The sequence below is a fragment of the Balaenoptera physalus genome, assembly GCF_965194825.1.
Source record: "Balaenoptera physalus genome assembly, chromosome: 20".
NCBI classification, from domain to species: Eukaryota; Metazoa; Chordata; class Mammalia; order Artiodactyla; family Balaenopteridae; genus Balaenoptera; species Balaenoptera physalus.
In genome coordinates this window covers 2386083-2405006 of record NC_138901.1, presented here as the reverse complement: position 1 = coordinate 2405006, position 18924 = coordinate 2386083, and the positions used below count along the sequence as shown (strand labels likewise).

The 18924-nt window shown below is 38.1% G+C and overlaps 1 protein-coding gene across 8 annotated transcripts in view; it reads left to right on the top strand.

The window, feature by feature from the left end:
• Positions 1–18924, top strand: part of ABCA5 (ATP binding cassette subfamily A member 5) — a 65475-nt gene that overhangs the window by 38265 nt on the left and 8286 nt on the right. For all 8 annotated transcript variants that reach the window (XR_014257826.1, XM_082442927.1, XM_082442922.1 and 5 more), the window contains 14 exons: positions 46–215; positions 2538–2665; positions 3054–3191; positions 5359–5472; positions 6821–6991; positions 7961–8074; positions 8463–8597; positions 10097–10171; positions 10944–11035; positions 16295–16421; positions 16724–16841; positions 16943–17034; positions 17821–17996; positions 18367–18442. Coding sequence is in view for 7 of the 8 variants with exons in the window: in XM_082442927.1 (XP_082299053.1) it covers positions 46–215; positions 2538–2665; positions 3054–3191; positions 5359–5472; positions 6821–6991; positions 7961–8074; positions 8463–8597; positions 10097–10171; positions 10944–11035; positions 16295–16421; positions 16724–16841; positions 16943–17034; positions 17821–17996; positions 18367–18442 (1726 nt within the window). In the remaining variant the exon portion in view is untranslated. The remainder of the gene's footprint in view (positions 1–45; positions 216–2537; positions 2666–3053; positions 3192–5358; positions 5473–6820; positions 6992–7960; positions 8075–8462; positions 8598–10096; positions 10172–10943; positions 11036–16294; positions 16422–16723; positions 16842–16942; positions 17035–17820; positions 17997–18366; positions 18443–18924) is intronic.

The following is an 18924-nucleotide window of genomic DNA, read 5'->3' as shown; positions in this document are numbered from 1 at the left end:
TTACATATTAATGTGCCTTGAACTGTGTACTCTTTTTCCTTTCAGGGTGCTTCTGCTCTTAATTTTTTTCTCAGTTCAGATTTTTATGTTTTTGGTGCATCACTCTTTTAAAAATGCTGTTGTTCCTATCAAACTTGCTCCAGACTTATACTTCCTAAAACCTGGAGATAAACCTGATAAATACAGAACAAGTCTGCTTCTTCAAAATTCTACCGGTGAGAGTATGTGCAGGTTTGTGAATGTGTGTTGGTGGGGCCTGGGGTGAGGGGTAGATATAGGTCAGAGATTTGGATTTTAGAAATATATATATGGGAAAGGCGTGGTCTGCGTGCATGAACCTAAATTAAGTAAAACTCCTCACTGATGCTGAGTAATATATTACAGAAATGAAATTTTGGTTTAAGTGTAGATGACAGTTTTAAAAATGTTCTGATTTATACTGTTTATAATCATAAAATTTCCTTTTTTAAGAGTAGCGACATTATTCTCAGAGCAGCATGTTTCATCTCAAAGTTTATGATGTGCAAAATAAACTTCAGAAGTTGAAAAACCCTCTTTAGAAAGAGTTACGGCATGTAATATTTATGCAGTTATATATCTAAATAGAAGTGTTTAAACAATTTTTAAGGACTATCTGAAAAACTAGAACTAAGGACGATTGTCTTAGAAATCTCTATGATCACATACATTAAATTTGTAATGGATATTTTTGGACTTTTCATTGATTCTTTTTATTACATAATTACATCAAATATGAAAGAAATTTTAAGACGTACTGCTTTGCGCAAACCTCAGAATAAATTTTTAAAAACCTGATATAGGACTTTGATTTTCAAAATATTAAAACCTAATTCAGAATTTGACGTGAATTAGATGTTTCTACACCATCTCCCATCTGTGTGGATAGTTTATAGTCCCAAGGTTCTTGAAGAGGAAAGTGAGCTAACTCTGTAGTTTACAGTAAAACAGAAGCAGCTTCATTTGCTTATCTTGCTGAAATATGTTGGAAAGTTGCATTTCGTTTACCCTTTCTACACGCACAAATTCTTTGGAGTTTAACATTTCCCAGCACTTCACCTGTATTCTAGTATCTTTCCTTTTTGATTCACTATTAACTGAAAAGCTTTGCCCGGTGTTAAAATAATAGTCATAGTTAGGGACAGTTACAGATGGCCGTTACAATCATCACTCTTCAATTCTAGCTCTCTGTTTGTGATGTAACCTTTATTCTTTTGGTGGAAGAAGGTATTTAGTGACAGAAAGCACTCTTGAATGGAAAATGTTATGCTTCTCAATTTATTGCTCCCATTAGAATTCTTATTTTGGTTTTAATATACATTTCACATTGCTGAAAGATAGTGCTACGTGGAGCCTTACACTCTGATATTGTGACTTTTTTTGTGTGTTTGGGGAATTGTACATTATCTCAAGTATTTCTGCTTGGCGTTCACTCTCACCGATCTGCAGAAATTATAGTATTTTCAAAGTTTTGTCCCATCTGTTAATTTTAAGTATTTCTAGAGTTGCTTACATCCATCTGTCTGTCTTTCTATCTATCTATCTCACATTTTCCTAGACCTTGTTGTTGGTCCTAAAGGCACATTTCCTTTAGGGTTCACTGGTCTCTCTGTGTATATATTGGTTGGTGTCTTATCCTCCTGGCAAAGCTTTCTGTTATCACAGGTGATACAGTTCCTTCAGTTATAATAGAGCCCTCTTCTCGAGAGGACAGAGCCTCTCTGGCATCTGGAAATGAGAGATCAATTAAGGCACTAGGTTGGGAGTAGATGTCTTATCACTAAAAGCACCGTTCTCTCTGACATTCACGTTTGTTGCTGAGTCTGAGCCACCGGCCATGCTACTCAGTTACTGCCAGTGTTTTCCTTTGGTTTTGATTTCTCTCAAAGCCACCCTTGTCCGTCCTTGAATCCTGGCTTTTGTGATGATGGACCGAGAACTGTTTCCACTCATCAGGCACGTTGGTATGGATTTAGACCTCGGACAGGATTCAGAATCTCCCCCTTGGCTCCAGGCTATTTAGAGAATATAGATGGAGACCTGGTTATGGGTTTTACTATTTTAAAGTAGTAACGCAGTTGACATTTATGCAATTTGTCTGTTCAGAGCGTGCAGCAGTCCTCCAGGGAGTGATGCCACCTAACTCCACACCCTGGCTCCTCCCTCTCTGAGCGTGGCAGGTTACCTTGTTGCATAAAACTGCCAGATAGATTTTTACTCTCACTGTTGAACCAGATCGCACATATTATAGGTAAACTCTGAATGCGGGTAGTATCAGTAGCAGCAGCGGCAGCTGAAATGGCGCAGTTGCTGTGTGTCAGGCTCTGTTCTGAGGTCTGCGCGTCTGGACCTGGATTTGAATCCATGCTGACTGGTCCCAGAGCCAACGTTCTTAATCATGTCTTAGCTAATGGAGAGAAAATACTTCTTCAAAAAGAGAGCTCTAAGTGTTACTAAAAGCCTGCGTCTGTTTCTCATTTAAACTGATTCTTTGTTATTTGCTTATCTTCTAATACCAGACTCAGATATCAGTGATCTTCTTAGCTTTTTCACCAACCAGAACATAATGGTGACAATGTTTAATGACAGTGACTACGTGTCTGCCGCTCCGCACAGCGCAGCTTTAAATGTGATGCAGTCAGAAAAGGTAAGAGTAGTGTGTGGGATTAAGATATTTCCTCTAAAATCAGTCGTTTGCTGATTTGACCTTATTAGTTGGAAATTAAAACTTACGTTTGGAAATAGCTGGCTGTGTTTACTTAGGATATATTTTATGCCCTGACGGAGGACCAGTAAATAAAGCTCTGAAGAATCTAATTATTTTTATGTTATTTTTTGTTTAAAATATCAAAATATCTAGATTCCAAACCAGGTTATTTTTATCTATCATTGAGTATTATTTCTATGATTTGTTGAACCAGTTTTCAGTACAGTGAGAGTTAACTTAGCTGGTGAGAAAAGCTTGGTACGTAGCAATCATATATTCATTTATATTTATGTATACTATATAATAACTCTATTTTTTTGAATTGTAGGACTATGTTTTTACTGCTGTTTTCAACAGTACTATGGTTTATTCTTTACCTGTATTGATGAATATCATTAGTAACTACTATCTTTATCATTCAAATGTGACCGAAAGCATCCAGGTCTGGAATACCCCATTCGTTCAAGTAAGCAAACTTGAAAATATTCATGCGTGTGTGCGTGTGTGCATAAAATAACTATTAAAAGCCAAGTGATAATAACAGATGAAATCTGTAGAAGTTCATCTTGTGACATCTCCTAGTCTTAAAACTTGAGCTGGGGATGGTTCACATCCTGGGTTTAGGAGTCTCTAGTATGAGTTCGCTTCATGGTCAAGGAGGTTCTGTCTTGGTACTGATATTTTTGTAAAGCATGAGTAGTTTTTATATTAGTCAGAGAAGAAAAATTTAGATAATTAAAAATGAATATTGTTTATCTGAAATCTAGATGCTGGGTATTGAACCTTGAGAATTCACCCAGTCATTTTTCCTCTAGGCCAGACAGTTGGATTATAGATATGAAAAGCCACTTAAGTCTCCAGGAAAATAGTCAACATTTTTCTCTGAATACTAGTATTGTTTTTCATATGTTGAAAAATAAATGGACAAATATCTTTCGGTAATAGCATTTTCTGCTTTCTGTTGCCATACTGTTTTTCAAAAGCTTTATTGAGATGTACTTCAAACACCATCTGATTCACCCATATGAATGTACAATTCAGTGGTTTTTATTATGTTCATAGAGTTTTGCAACTGTATGTTAAAAAACGTGACATACTCTATCACTCTTGCTTTTGTGAGGCATCGTATTTCTTACATTTTGGGGGTAAGGCGGTACATAGTAGTAGTATCATTCACCAATTTTGAGAATATAGGCAGAAGAGAGATTTTGGCTTTGTTTTGGTGGAATGGAGACATTGATTTCAGCTTTGATCCTGGTGGCATTTGAAGGTATGAATCTGGAGAGATTTCTGGGCAGGAAATAAATATTTGTGAGTCACCAGTGCATAGGTGACATAGAAATCATCATCGAAGTTGTAGATCATCCCTGTGATGTTTTTTTCCCCCTGTGATTTTTGTTGCTGTTGTTGTGAAATATTTCAATCCTACAGAAAGTAAACAACTGTGTATTTAGTACCCACATATTTCAAATGTTAGTATCTTATTTTTTCTTATTTATTAAAACGTTAAAGACACAGGTGAAACCTCCAGTGCACCCCTCCCCAGTCTTGTCTTCTTTCCTCCTTCTTTCCTCCACAGTTCAAAATGTTTAATTCCCGTGCACGTCTTTTATGGTGTTACCACATTTGTGTGTATCTGTAACTATTACAAAAGATCTTGCTTCTTAACATTTTCCATCAAACACTGACATACAACCATACTGTTGTTTAAAACCAGAGGGAAAGAGTGAGACTTTTTAAAGTTCCCTATTCACAGATATAATCTTGTTCACGTTCCACATTTTTTCCCCTTCGATGATGAGATTCCGTGTAATTGAGTCCAACTGTCATCTCATTGATCTCCGCTTCTTGTGCCACTCAGCGTACACATTGGTTGGTTCTGTCTGGGTCTTCCCCTGTAAGGTACCGGAGTTTGGGACAAATTCTGCAGCGTCACGTGGCATGAATTAAGGAACTGGCTTTATTGCTAGAAACTCGGGAGGCCGGGGCCGACAGGACGCAGCCTCTCTCCACATCATCCCGTGGCACTGAGCGTGGTTCTGGGTAGCTTGCATCTGGGGCACCAGCGGTTTACGAGGTTGTCTGGAGACGTTTGCTGTGTCCGCACCTGGAGCCACAGGCTATCGGAATCACAGTTCCCCCCGCGGGGAGTAAGAAGCTTCTGGTTCCATAGGAAGCTGAGCTGGGGTGTGACTTCTCCCAGGGGAGGAAAGGAGGGTTCCCGGGCCCCAGCTGGCTCATAGCGCAGTCCAGGCACCGGGGACGGCATCACGGTCGTCCTGAGGGGGTCACGTTCGTTGCGTAGAACCGCTGGTAGACGTGTTAACTGCACTTCACTACAGTATTGTTTTTAACTAAATGGTGAACCTTAATTACTGTGCTGTATCGTTCTGTGTACTTCCGTACGAAAATGGAAGGCCGATAATTTGCTCAGGATCCTATAGCTGTTTAATGTGTCAAACTGGTACTATAGGCCGCTGTGTTAACTCTGCCGCCTGTTGCTTCATGTAGACTGTTGTCTAGGGTAGGTATCCTAACATGTTTCTTCGGAGGTTTTGATAGTCTTTTAGAAAGTAGTAACGTGATATAAAGCGATTCTCAGTTCTATTTCTTATTCTGTGGTTGTCTTTCAGGAAATTACAGACATAGTTTTTAAAATTGAGCTGTATTTTCAAGCAGCTTTACTTGGGGTTATTGTTACCGCGATGCCACCTTACTTTGCCATGGAGAATGCAGAGAATCATAAGGTAATGAATGACTCAGTTAAAAAAATTACAGGTGCAGTTGACTAATAAGAAATCTTAGACAAAAAATTAACCTACCTTGTGTGAGTGCAAGACTTCTGTGCAATTATTATTTCAAGAATAAGTAAGTGGAGTATAAATACATTTATTACGGTAATAGTAATAACCCTCACCTGTTATCTGAGTGCTTGTCACGTGCTTTAAAAGTTGTATCGCTGGGCCGCGGTCCACGGTGTGGGTCTGCATCGCTTCCAGTGTTAACTGTTATGCATTAAGATGCTGTTCACATTTTGTGTGAATGCAAGTTTTCATTTCTCTGGGGTAAATGCCCGAGAGTATACTTGCTGTGTCGTATGGTGATTGCATGTCTAGCTTTATAAGAAATTGTTGATCTGTTTTTCAGGCTGGGTAGACCATTTTGCTTTCCTACCAGCAATGTGTGAATGACAAAAGCATGGATTATCCAAAATCATTTCATTTGACGTGCTCTATGTTTTTATACTTATATTGAAATTTTTATTTTCCTTCTTCTAATTCATTGAACACGAAAGTTGTCCATTTTTTTAAATCATTTCTCTTCTTTGTCTTAACTAATATTTATAGCCCACTCTTCTCTTACCTTCTCTATGGCTAGCTCTTTCTTATAACACATTCAATTATTATGAACAGATGTTTCATAGATGACAAAAATCAACTGAATAAGATTGTTAGGTATTTGGATTTATGAAAGATTCTTAAAATTTCAAATTAAATAACGAGAGGGTTAGGAAAACAATGATCATTTAAGTTTACTGTTTGTACACTTGCAAATGCTATTCCCTTGTGGTAATAAGAAACAGCTAACATTTTTTATACACAGGAGTGTGTAAAAGGCTTTCAAATGCATCACCAGTGCTTAAGCTGAGAGCCCTGTGTAAATCAGCGGGTACTTGGCCATTTATTAGTGTTTTCATGAAAGGTCAGTATTTAAAAGTGAGAATCCTTTTTCTTAAACCTGTTTTTCTCTCTATTTCCACAGAATTTCAAAAGCAGTTATGTTTTGCTGCTTACTGTTTGCACAGCTATAACCCCCATGACACCTTTTACTTTATTTCAGTTTTGTGTTTCTTAGCTGCACTGCTGTATCCTGATGCTGAAAAATTTTGTTGAAATGTTTACACCTCAGAAATAATGAGCCAGATTACAGGCTAGATGGAATTTGTATTTAGCTGTAGGAGGGCTTTTATTACCTATTGACAGAATGTGACCTTTTTTATTGATGTAAAATTAAGAGTTCTACAATCATTTGCTAGAGTTTTTCGTTTGCAAGATGTTTGAAATTACAATCGATTTTTGCTTTTTTTTTTTTTAGATCAAAGCTTACACTCAACTTAAACTTTCGGGTCTTCTGCCTTCTGCATACTGGATTGGACAAGCTCTTGTTGACGTCCCCTTATTCTCTGTGGTTCTTACTTTGATGTTAGGCAGTTTATTTTCATTTCATTATGGATTATATTTTTATGCTGTCAAGTTCCTTTCTGTGGTAAGTTAACATCAGTTGTATTCATGCTATTTATAAATAAAATGTTATTTTAAAAAGCTAGATCTTTATAAATGTGGTAATTGTCTGATTGAGTAATTGTGATGTTCCAGAAAACAGAACCGACATCTATCTAATTTTTGTATACGATACCTATAATCAAGGCAGTTTATATTGCCCTAAGTGATTTTTAAAAACAATAACTTCACCATTATGAAATAATTCCTTGAAACTGAGGTGGTCTTTCATGTAGACTGCCTACTTGTATGTAATCAGGAATACTTAAACAGTCCTTCCTTTAAATGTCTTCTTTGTCTCTGTGCCTGAAAATAATTTCACAAAGAAGAAGCTCTTTTATTCCATAATTTAAAGTATGGCTTAAAATACTAAGGAAGAGTGTGATTTGCATTCATATTCGTATGTCGATGACTGACACTAGATCCTTTCCTATGAATTATATTAGAAAAAAGCAAAAACAGAGCTTGGTAGGTTGGGGTTGCTGAAAGTCAGCTTAGGAGCTTTGCCAGAGGCCATCCTGACCTTACAGATTAATTTCCACCTTATAACTTAATAAATGTTTTTCTTAAAAATTTACAAAGTACATTAAGCGCTGTACAGTAAAATAGAAGCTAATAGTTGATGGAGATTGATAAAGCCGTAACCAGCTATGCTTGCTTTTCATAATAAAATGGTAAGAGACTGTATTTTACTTGGCATAAAAAAAGAGCTACAAATAGTATTTAGTTTAAATGGCTTATTCAAGATTGTGTTAGCAGTTAAAAACATGAGTTTTATTGATTTAGGAGTAACTCCTCAAGGAACTACAGTTTCCGTGTTTTTGGAGCGATTTGTTGAGCAATAAAACTTGAAGAATAATTATTCCCTAATGATTTAATGTGACTGGTATTTCACATCATATGTACGGTTAGCTACTCATATTTTTACATAAAAATACACATTTCTGTCTTGCAGGTTTTTTGCCTTATTGGATATGTTCCATCAGTTATTCTGTTTACCTATATTACTTCTTTCACTTTTAAAAAAATTGTAAATACCAAAGAATTTTGGTCATTTATCTATTCTGTGGTAAGTCACATTTTATATTATTTTGTCTCAGCTTTTCCTAGCCCGTTATTTGCAAGTCATGGACTCTTTTCATGATTATACTGAAAGGGTTGCTGTGTCGTTTCCAAGTGCAGAGCTTAGCTAGCTAGCAGCATCTGTTAGTGTGTGTGCGTCTTCAGCCCCGTCCACTCCACGAAGGGATGATACTTTGTTGCGTTTAACAACTAGCATGACAAGGATGCCAGCTACGAAAAACTGGTGTCGGCGCTCTGACACTTTCTGGTTAAGTGTCTGCTGTGGTTCCAGGTTTTATTAGAAGATTAAAGACATAGTTAATGCTGAGGCACCCAGTAAGTTTGGTTGAAATTGCTAAACATCTTTTCACTTGTTTTCTCATTTTTTTCTTTAGACAGCATTGGCTTGCATTGCAGTCACCGAAATAACTTATTTTATGGGATATACAGTTACAGTTATTCTTCATTATGCCTTGTGCATAGCCATTCCAATCTATCCGCTTCTGGGTTGCCTGATTTGTTTCATAAAGGTAGGTCTGTTAGGTGTTCTGATATTTTTTAAGAAGGGTAAATAATGACTGCCTAATCTTTGGGATCTTATCTCTTGTACTGAAGTAGTTAAAAAAAAAAAATCAGGTTGGCTGCTAGTACTTGATTTAAATATTATTAATGTAGCAGTAAATGTAAAATTACTGTGGAATCTTTTCAAGCATGTTTCTAAACTGCAGATTCTCAAAGGAGAAGGACTGTGTTCATTACATGGTCTTTCATGCCCAAAACAATGTACATAAATTAGAAGTATGATCTGACTGCAGTCCATATGTGTTGGACTGGGGAGTTTTGGGGGAATGTTTTGGGGGAGTTTTTCAAGTGTATTGTACTATACAGGGATGAGGAAAAAATAAAGTTTGAGCGATTTTTTTTCAAGAAAAAAATAGAGGAACAAATTAATTTTATTAAGCCTGGTTAATTGAAAACAATTTCTGTGGTTAGAAAAAAAATTAAATGATGAATTATTAATTTAGGACGATTGCTGATTAATTCTACTGACACACCTCCTTACCTCTCTCCCCTCCCTTTTTTTGGCTTAAGTTTATAATTTAATTTATACCTGCTCTGATAGGCATATTTTGGTGTGAGGAAGATTTTAATCTAACTACAAAACATGACTATAAATATTAACAGCTAGCTAATTTATAGAGAAGACGTGTTTGCTGTTAAATGCATTTTTTTCATTTTAATCTGAACGTTTCTACACGTTGCAGCTAAAAGAAAACTGGTTCCTCTGCGCACAGCGCTTCCGACACCAAACGTGTGGGTTTTCCCTGACATTCAGCAGTTCTGACACTGACCAGAGTTAGCGCAGACCCCACGGGTTCAGGGGTCAGTCCCGCAGGCGGCCCCCCGCTTCAGATTCCAGTCACGGGTCGTGAGTCCCCAGGCCACCCACGTTCTGTCTGACTTGGACCCCTTCTCGGGGGTCAGTACTTTGCTCTAGAACTGGCTCCCAGAACTTGGGGAAGCACTTGGTTTACTCTTCCCGGCGTACTGTGACGGATGCACAAATAAACAGCCAGGTGGAGAGGGCCGCAGGGCAGGGTCCAGAAGGGTCCCAAGGGCAGAGCTCCTGAAGGGAGTGAGCCGTCCTCCCACGTGAGCATGCTCTCTGAGCCCCGTGTTAGAGGCTTTGTGGAGGTCCCGTGACTTGGGCAAGATGAGCTAACCAGTCTCCGCACTCTTCTCCCCTCCCTGGTGGTGGCACCTGGGGCGGGAAGTTCCAGCTCTCTAGTCCGGCTGGTCCTCTGTCAGTCAGCCTCCGTCCTCCCCTGAGAGTCCCCTCGTTAGCGTAGACTCAGCTGAGGTTGAGAGGGGCTTGTTTTATACAGCGCGAGACACTCCTGTCCCCTCTGTCACTCAGGAAATTCCAAGGGTTTTAGAAGTTCTGGGCCAGGAACTGTGGTCAAAGACCACATTTCATTATATCACAGTATCACAGCCACATATAAATTTTCAAAACTTTTTGCCTTAGATTTCTTGGAAGAATATTCAACAAGCAGAAGACACCTACAACCCATGGGACAGTCTTTTGGTGGCCGTTATATCGGTAAGAAATGACCGTGTTCGCATGCTACCTTATGGGTGGTTTGGTCATGTGAGTTTAACTCTCTTTTTAGTTTTTACCCCGTTGCATAAAAATGAAGGTGCATAAGAAGTCAAGTGTGTTAGTCAATGCTAGCTAATGTGCATTTCACTTACTGAATACATCCACTTTAATGTACTTGTTTTATTCATGTCATTAATTCTATTTAATGATAATTCTGGCTTCCATAGAAGCAAAAACAAAGCTTTTTTAAAATTCTAATTTATGAAGCTGACAACAGATGAACTTCACAGAGGTAGAAAAGTATGTGAAGGATCATTTTACTAAAAATCTACCTTGGTTTGTATTAACATTTATTCTTTTTTTTTTTCAACATCTTTATTGGAGTATAATTGCTTTACAATGTCGAGTTAGTTTCTGCTGTATAACAGAATGAATCAGCTATATGTATACATATATCCCCATATCTCCTCCCTCTTGCATCTCCCTCCCACCCTCCCTATCCCACCCCTCTAGGTGCTCACAAAGCACCGAGCTGATCTCCCTGTGCTATGAGGCTGCTTCCCACTAGCTATCTATTTTACATTTGGTAGTGTATATATGTCCATTAACATTTATTCTTAACTCATTGTATGACATGCAAAAAAAAATTGTGATGAATTTTTTTGGTGATGGTAAGGAACCTGATGTATGTGGTTTTGGTTCTGTTGGTACACGGGGGAAAAAAAAAACCCCAAATGATTCAGTCACGAGCTGTAACCTGTTTTTCTTTTAGCCTTACCTGCAGTGTGTGCTGTGGCTTTTCCTCTTACAGTACTACGAGAAAAAATATGGAGGCAGATCATTAAGAAAGGATCCCTTTTTCAGGTCAGTTTTTTTAATTTCAGGTTTAATTTTTTAAAATTTTAATTTTTTTTTTTTTAATATATTGACAGAGTTGTGCAGCCATCACCATAATCTGATTGTAGGTCATTTCCATCACCCCCAAAAAGAAACGTTGTGTCTGCTGGTCACATCCTTCCCCCCCTCAGCTGGTCCCCAGCCCTATGTAACCACTAATCTACCTTCTGTCTCCATAGATCTGCGTATTTTACACATTCATTTAAATGGAATTATGCAAGATGGGGTCTTTTCTTGTCTGGCTTCTTTTACTTGGGCATAATGTTCTGGAAGTTCATGCACGTTGTAACATGTAGCAGTACCTCATTACCTTTTTGTTTGTTTGTTTTTGCAGAGTAATATTACATGGTATGGATATACCACACTTGATCTATTTATCGGTTGATTGGCATTTGAGCTGTTGCCACTTTTTGGCTAGTGTGGGTCATGCTACGATGCACATTTGAGTGCAAGTATTTGCGTGGACGTATATTTTCATTTCTCTGGGGAGGATACCTAGGCGTGGAATTGATGAGTCATTGTGGTAGCTTTATGTTTAACCTTTTCAAGAACTGCCAGACTGTTTTCCACAGTGACTGCACCATTTTACTCCTAGGAGTGGATGAGGGTTCTGTTTTCGTCACGTTGTTTCCCATATGTGTTATTGTCTTTTTGATTTTAGCTATTCTCGTGGGTGCACGTTAGTGTCTCATTGTGGTTTTTATTTGCACTTCCCTGATGATTCATGATGTGGAGTGTCTTTTCATGTGCTTATTGTTCATTTTTATATCTACTTCGGAGACATGTCAGTCTGAATCCTTTGCCCATTTATCTCTTATCAGATATATTTTAAAATATTTTCTCCAAGTCTGTGCATTTTTTTTCAAAGGATGTTTTAAATTCGAAGAAGAGTTATTTCTTGAAATATAGCTATTGGTACTAAATTGGTTCTGAATTTCTTTTTTATATTTCTCACGTATTTGTTTATTTGCTGAATATTCACATTCTGGAGAAAACTGGAAAGTATTGGTAAATGTGTAGTGGTTATTCACTAGCCACTGGACCCGCCTCTCATCCACTGAGGCAGAGTTTCTGGCTCTCCTTCTGCGTCTTTGCCTTTATTCCTGCTCTCGTTTTGGGGGAGATAATCAGCATACACACGGATAACCCTTCCAACACCGTAACCCCTCAGCTTCTGATTTTCTCCAAGCCAGTGACTTTCATCTCTGTTCTACTTCATGCTCTGTTTGCATCAGAGCCACTGATGATGCCACATACTCATCCCGTAGACACTCAGCTCTGTTGTAACGCTGTTTGGCAACCCTACGCCTTTACCTACTCAGCACCTTCCTATCTTTTTCTTTTCCGTAGTTCTCGCAGGCCTTCTTTCTATCCCTCAGATTCTCAGAGTCACCTCAGCTCACCTCACTTCTTACTTCTCAGTGGATGATCTTGCCATCTGTCTCAGGAAACAGAAGCACCTGATTATAAATTATAAAATGTGTACACACTTGTCCACATCTTTCGTCTCTTTTGCTTTTCCCCAGCCCCAGAGGAAGGTGTCCCCCTTGTTATCCAAGTCTTCCTGTGTTCTGTCTGCTTAAAGATGTTGCTCAGTCAGCTCTCTCTTTCTGTGTCTTTCCCTTTTAGATCTTATTAGGGTATATTTCCCTTTGGGAGGAGGTCGCCTTCCTCCCATATAAAACAAAGTAATACATGTCAGAACTCATCAATCACATTGAAACCTGAGTCCCTCTCTGGCTCTTATCCCTTCTTTCCTTTTTTTTTTTTTTGATCATACATATATTTTTTATTTTTTTAACGTTTTTATTGGAGTATAATTGCTTTACAATGGTGTGTTAGTTTCTGCTTTATAACAAAGTGAATCAGATATACATATATATATATCCCCATATCTCTTCCCTCTTGCGTCTCCCTCCCTCCCTCCCTCCCTCCCTATCCCACCCTTCTAACTGGTCACAAAGCACCGAGCTGATCTCCCTGTGCTATGCGACTGCTTCCCACTAGCTATCTATTTTACATTTGGTAGTGTATATATGTCCATATATACACTACCACTCTCTCACTTTGTGCCAGCTTACCCTTCCCCCTCCCCGTGTCCTCAAGTCCATTCTCTAGTAGGTCTGCGTCTTTATTCCCGTCTTGCCCGTAGGTTCTTCATGACATTTTCTTTTTTTTAGATTCCATATATATGTGTTAGCATACGGTATTTGTTTTTCTCTTTCTGACTTACTTCACTCTGTATGACAGACTCTAGGTCCATCCACCTCTCTACAAATAACTGAATTTCGTTTCTTCTTATGGCTGAGTAATATTCCATTGTATATATGTGCCACATCTTCTTTATCCATTCTTCTGTCGATGGACACTTAGGTTGCTTCCATGTCCTGGCTATTGTAAACAGAGCTGCAATGAACATTGTGGTACATGACTCTTTGAATTATGGTTTTCTCAGGGTATATGCCCAGGAGTGGGATGGCTGGGTCGTATGATAATTCTATTTTTAGTTTTTTAAGGTACCTCCATGCTTTTCTCCATAGTGGCTGTATCAATTTACATTCCCACCAACAGTGTATGAGGGTTCCCTTTTTCCACACCCTCTCCAGCATTTGTTGTTTGTAGATTTTTTGATGATGGCCATTCTGACCGGTGTGAGATGATATCGCATTGTAGTTTTGATTTGCATTTCTCTAATGATTAATGATGTTGAGCATTCTTTCATGTGTTTGTTGGCAATATGTATATCTTCTTTGGAGAAATGTCTGTTTAGGTCTTTGCCCATTTTTGGATTGGGTTGTTTGTTTTTTTGATATTGAGCTGCATGAGCTGCTTGTAAATTTTGGAGATTAATCCTTTGTCAGTTGCTTCATTTGCAAATAATCTCTCCCATTCTGAGGGTTGTCTTTTCATCTTGTTTATGGTTTCCTTTGCTGTGCAAAAGCTTTTAAGTTTCATTAGGTCCCATTTGTTTATTTTTGTTTTTATTTCCCTTTCTCTAGGAGGTGGGTCAAAAAGGATCTTGCTGTGATTTATGTCATAGAGTGTTCTGCCGATGTTTTCCTCTAAGAGTTTGATAGTGTCTGGCCTTACATTTAGGTCTTTAATCCATTTTGAGTTTATTTTTGTGTATGATGTTAGGGAGTGTTCTAATTTCATTCTTTTACATGTAGCTGTCCAGTTTTCCCAGCACCACTTATTGAAGAGGCTGTCTTTTCTCCATTGTATATGGGAAGAACACTCCCAAACTCATTCTATGAGGCCACCATCACCCTGATACCAAAACCAGACAAAGATGTCACAAAAAAAGAAAACTACAGACCAATATCACTGATGAACATAGATGCAAAAATCCTCAACAAAATACTAGCAAACAGAATCCAACAGCACATTAAAAGGATCATACACCATGATCAAGCGGGGTTTATCCCAGGAATGCAAGGATTATTCAATATACGCAAATCAATCAATGTGATACACCGTATTAACAAATTGAAGGAGAAAAACCATATGATCATCTCGATAGATGCAGAGAAAGCTTTCGACAAAATTCAACACCCATTTATGATAAACACCCTCCAGAAAGTAGGCATAGAGGGAACTTACCTCAACATAATAAAGGCCATATATGACAAACCCACAGCCAACATCATCCTCAATGGTGAAAAACTGAAATCATTTCCACTAAGATCAGGAACAGGACAGGGTTGCCCACTCTCACCACTATTATTCAACATAGTTTTGGAAGTTTTAGCCACAGCAATCAGAGAAGAAAAAGAAATAAAAGGAATCCAAATCGGAAAAGAAGAAGTTAAGCTGTCACTCTTTGCAGATGACATGATACTATACATAGAGAATCCTAAAGACGCTACCAGAAAACTACTAGAGCTAATCAATGAATTTGGTAAAGTAGCAGGATACAAAATTAATGCACAGAAATCTCTTGCATTCCTATACACTAATGATGAAAAATGTGAAAGTGAAATTAAGAAAACACTCCCATTTACCATTGCAACAAAAAGAATAAAATACCTAGGTATAAACCTACCTAAGGAGACAAAAGACCTGTATGCAGAAAATCATAAGACACTGATGAAAGAAATTAAAGATGATACAAATAGATGGAGAGATATACCAGGTTCTTGGATTGGAAGAATCAACATTGTGAAAATGATTATACTACCCAAAGCAATCTACAGATTCAATGCAATCCCTATCAAGCTACCACTGACATTTTTCACAGAAGTAGAACAAAAAATTTCACAATTTGTATGGACACACAAAAGACCCTGAATAGCCAAAGCAATCTTGAGAAAGAAAAACGGAGCTGGAGGAATCAGTCTCCCGGACTTCAGACTATACTACAAAGCTACAGTAATCAAGACAGTATGGTACTGGCACAAAAACAGAAATATAGATCAATGGAACAGGATAGAAAGCCCAGAGATAAACCCACGCACATATGGTCACCTTATCTTTGATAAAGGAGGCAAGAATATACAATGGAGAAAAGACAGTCTCTTTCCTTTTATAGCCAGAAAGCTTCCACCTCCAGTTTGTCACCTCCTTTCTCACATCCCATTCACTCCCTAACTCCTGCCATCTGGCTCCTGCCCTCACCTCTTGACTGCTCCTGTTTGCGGTAAGGTAACTAATGGCTCCTCTCTGTCTGGTAAAGTAGGCTCACCCTCTTTAACTGATCTACTACCTTAAATGTGACTGACTTCTTCCCTTAAACTTTTCTCCTCTTTCATTCTTTTTTTTTTTCCCCATAATGTCAACTTCTATTTGCCTCTTTATCTCTCTTAATAGTACTTCAGAATTTCCTTTGGAAGCACTCTTTCCTCTGCCCACCTTTATGGTGTTGCTTCAGATGCTGACTTCAGCCTCTCCGTCCACGCTGCCTGGGTCATCTCATGTACACCCAAGACGTAAATTCTTTGAGAGCAGGGTCTGTGTTGTTTTTTTTTTTTAATCTTTTTTATCTTTCTGTGAGCTAGTGCTTGACATATACTGGTTATAAATAATTGTTGAATAAATGAATGAATTTAGATAATATCATCCAAATGATGCCAGTGAGTGAAAAATAGCTCTGTAATTTCTACCTTTAAGAGATAACTGATCTCCGATAACAGAGCACATGTTGCTATATTTTTTTCAGTCTTTTCTCTATGTAGTGCTTCAATTTCTTACCATTTTAATTACTTGAAAATCTATTTATACTTTCAGGACCCTTACAACAAAGTCCAAAAGTAGGAAGTTTCCAGAACCACCAAACAGTGAGGATGAAGATGAAGATGTCAGAGCTGAAAGGGTGAAGGTCAAAGAATTGCTGAGCTGCCAGCACCACGAGGAGGTAACTCAGTCTCTCTTGCTGAGCCGCGTGCGGTGAGCAGTGAGCAGCCCCTCTGCACAGGGTTAGCCTCGAAAATTGTCCCCTTATATGAATCGATCGCCAAGAAGCCTGTCTTTGAAAAAATATGTCCACTTTCTTTTGAACAAGCCATTATTCCCGTCATAAATGGACAGTTATCTATGCAGTACCCCTTATTAGCAAATATAGTTCTTACGATATGGCCATGAGCTGTGTACGGCCTGTCATTGAATGGTGGATATCTGATTTATAACTCTTTTTTTAAATCCTATTTCCCTTATTAGAAGCCAGCCATTATGGTCAACAATTTGCATAAAGAATATGAAGACAAGAAAGATTTTTTTCTTACAAGAAAAATAAAGAAAGTGGCAAATAAATATGTCTCCTTCTGTGTGAAAAAAGGCTGGTATTTAATTATTTTTTCTTGAATAACTTTTCTGGAAGGGTAATTTTCATTTTTTAGTTTGATTTACATATGACAATTTTTCTTTTAATTTCTTTAGGAGAGATCTTGGGACTATTGGGTCCAAATGGTGCAGGCAAAAGCACGATTATTAATATTCTGGTTGGTGATATAGAACCAACTTCAGGCCAGGTATGGTATAACGGTGTGGGATATATTGAATATGATTTATATTTTTAATTAAAATAAATTTCTTAGTGACAAATGGGATGTTGATGCTCAAATTTCATGTTTTTAGTATTAATTTTTTAGGACAGCTTGATCAAATTATGATCTTTTTGGTTACCTGTGAGAATAATGTACATAGTCAAATTTGCATACACACATGCAGAACACACACAGGTACAGTATTTCTGCTTTTATGCTGATTACAAGCATGGGTGATTTGTCCACTGACTTAATAGAAGCCCGTTGTATTAACCTCAGGAAATAGAGGAGCTAATCTTGACCTTGCCGTCAGCTAGCCTTTGATCACAGGAACCTGCTTCCTTCACACCAGCCATGCTGGCTCATTGCTTTGCTGGAAAATGCCAGGCACACTTTACTCTTTTCCTTTTACCTTAGGTATCCCTTATGTTGGCTATTCCTTACCCATAGAAAACCAGATGATCAAATTCACTTGTTCCCTTGGCTCAAAAATCACCTTTCCGTGGGGCCCCCTGATCCTCCTGGTTAAAACGGACCTTGCCTTCCCACCCAACCCTGCATCCGTGGCCACCTTTTCTGGCCATGTCACTCATCTCTGACGCAGCCACGTGTGTTGTTTCTTCATCAGAAAGGGGTGAGAATCTGACCTGCTGTGACCCTGACTTTAGGAAGTCAGGAGTTTGGAAGGAGTTTGAATTAACCCACTTGCCACTTCCTTTACGATGTAAGTTAAGCAAAAATAGTCATTACACTCGGTTTATATTTCTGCAGGTATTTCTAGGAGACTATTCTTCAGACCCAGCTGGAGATGATGATTCCGTAAAGTGTATGGGCTACTGTCCTCAGATAAACCCACTGTGGCCAGAGATTACATTGCAGGAACATTTTGAAATCTATGGAGCTGTGAAAGGAATGAGTGCCAGTGACATGAACGAGGTCATAATTCGGTAAAATAATTGTCTCTAGAACCCTTTTGTTACCTGGAGAAAGGTTTACATGCCACGGCTTTAAAATTTCATAACAGGCATTTCCGTGGATCATAATTTTCATAGAAGAAGATCATTAATTTTTCATATATTCTTTACCAAATTATGACAGCCGTGAAAATGAAAAATTTTTATTTATAAATACAGAATGAATGTACCTATAAATGTCATGAAACCTATTTTAAAGTGAACCTTTTAATCAAGATATTAATTTATTTAAAGTGAGCTTCAACAGAGTAATTGTTCTAGGAAAAAAACAGTGTCAGTGATCACTTTATATTTGTATTTATGTGCATCATGGTGCACTCATTTTGTATTGTGTATTTTGCAGAATAACAAATGCACTTGATTTAAAAGAACATCTCCAGAAAACGGTAAAGAAACTACCTGCAGGAATCAAGCGAAAGGTACTTTTATTAAACGACAAGTGTGTGTATAGTCTGGTGCCTGGTAGAGTTTCTTTTTTTTTCTTCTTTTCTTTTTTCACATTCTATTTTTTATTTTTTTTAACATCTGTATTGTAGTATAATTGCTTTACATTGTTGTGTTAGTTGCGGCTGTATAACAAAGTGAATCAGCTATTCGTATACATATATCCCCATATCCCCTCCCTCTTGCGTCTCCCTCCCACCCTCCCTATCCCACCCCTCTAGGTGGTCACAAAGCACTGAGCTGATCTCCCTGTGCTATGTGGCTGCTTCCCACTAGCTATCTATTTCACATTTGGTAGTGTATGTATGTCCATGCCACTCTCTCACTTCGTCCCAGCTTCCCCTTCCCCCTCCCCGTGTCCTCAAGTCTATTCTCTACGTCTGTGTCTTTATTCCTGTCCTGCCCCTAGGTTCTTCAGAACCTTTTTTTTTTTTTTTTTTTTTTTTTAGATTCTGTA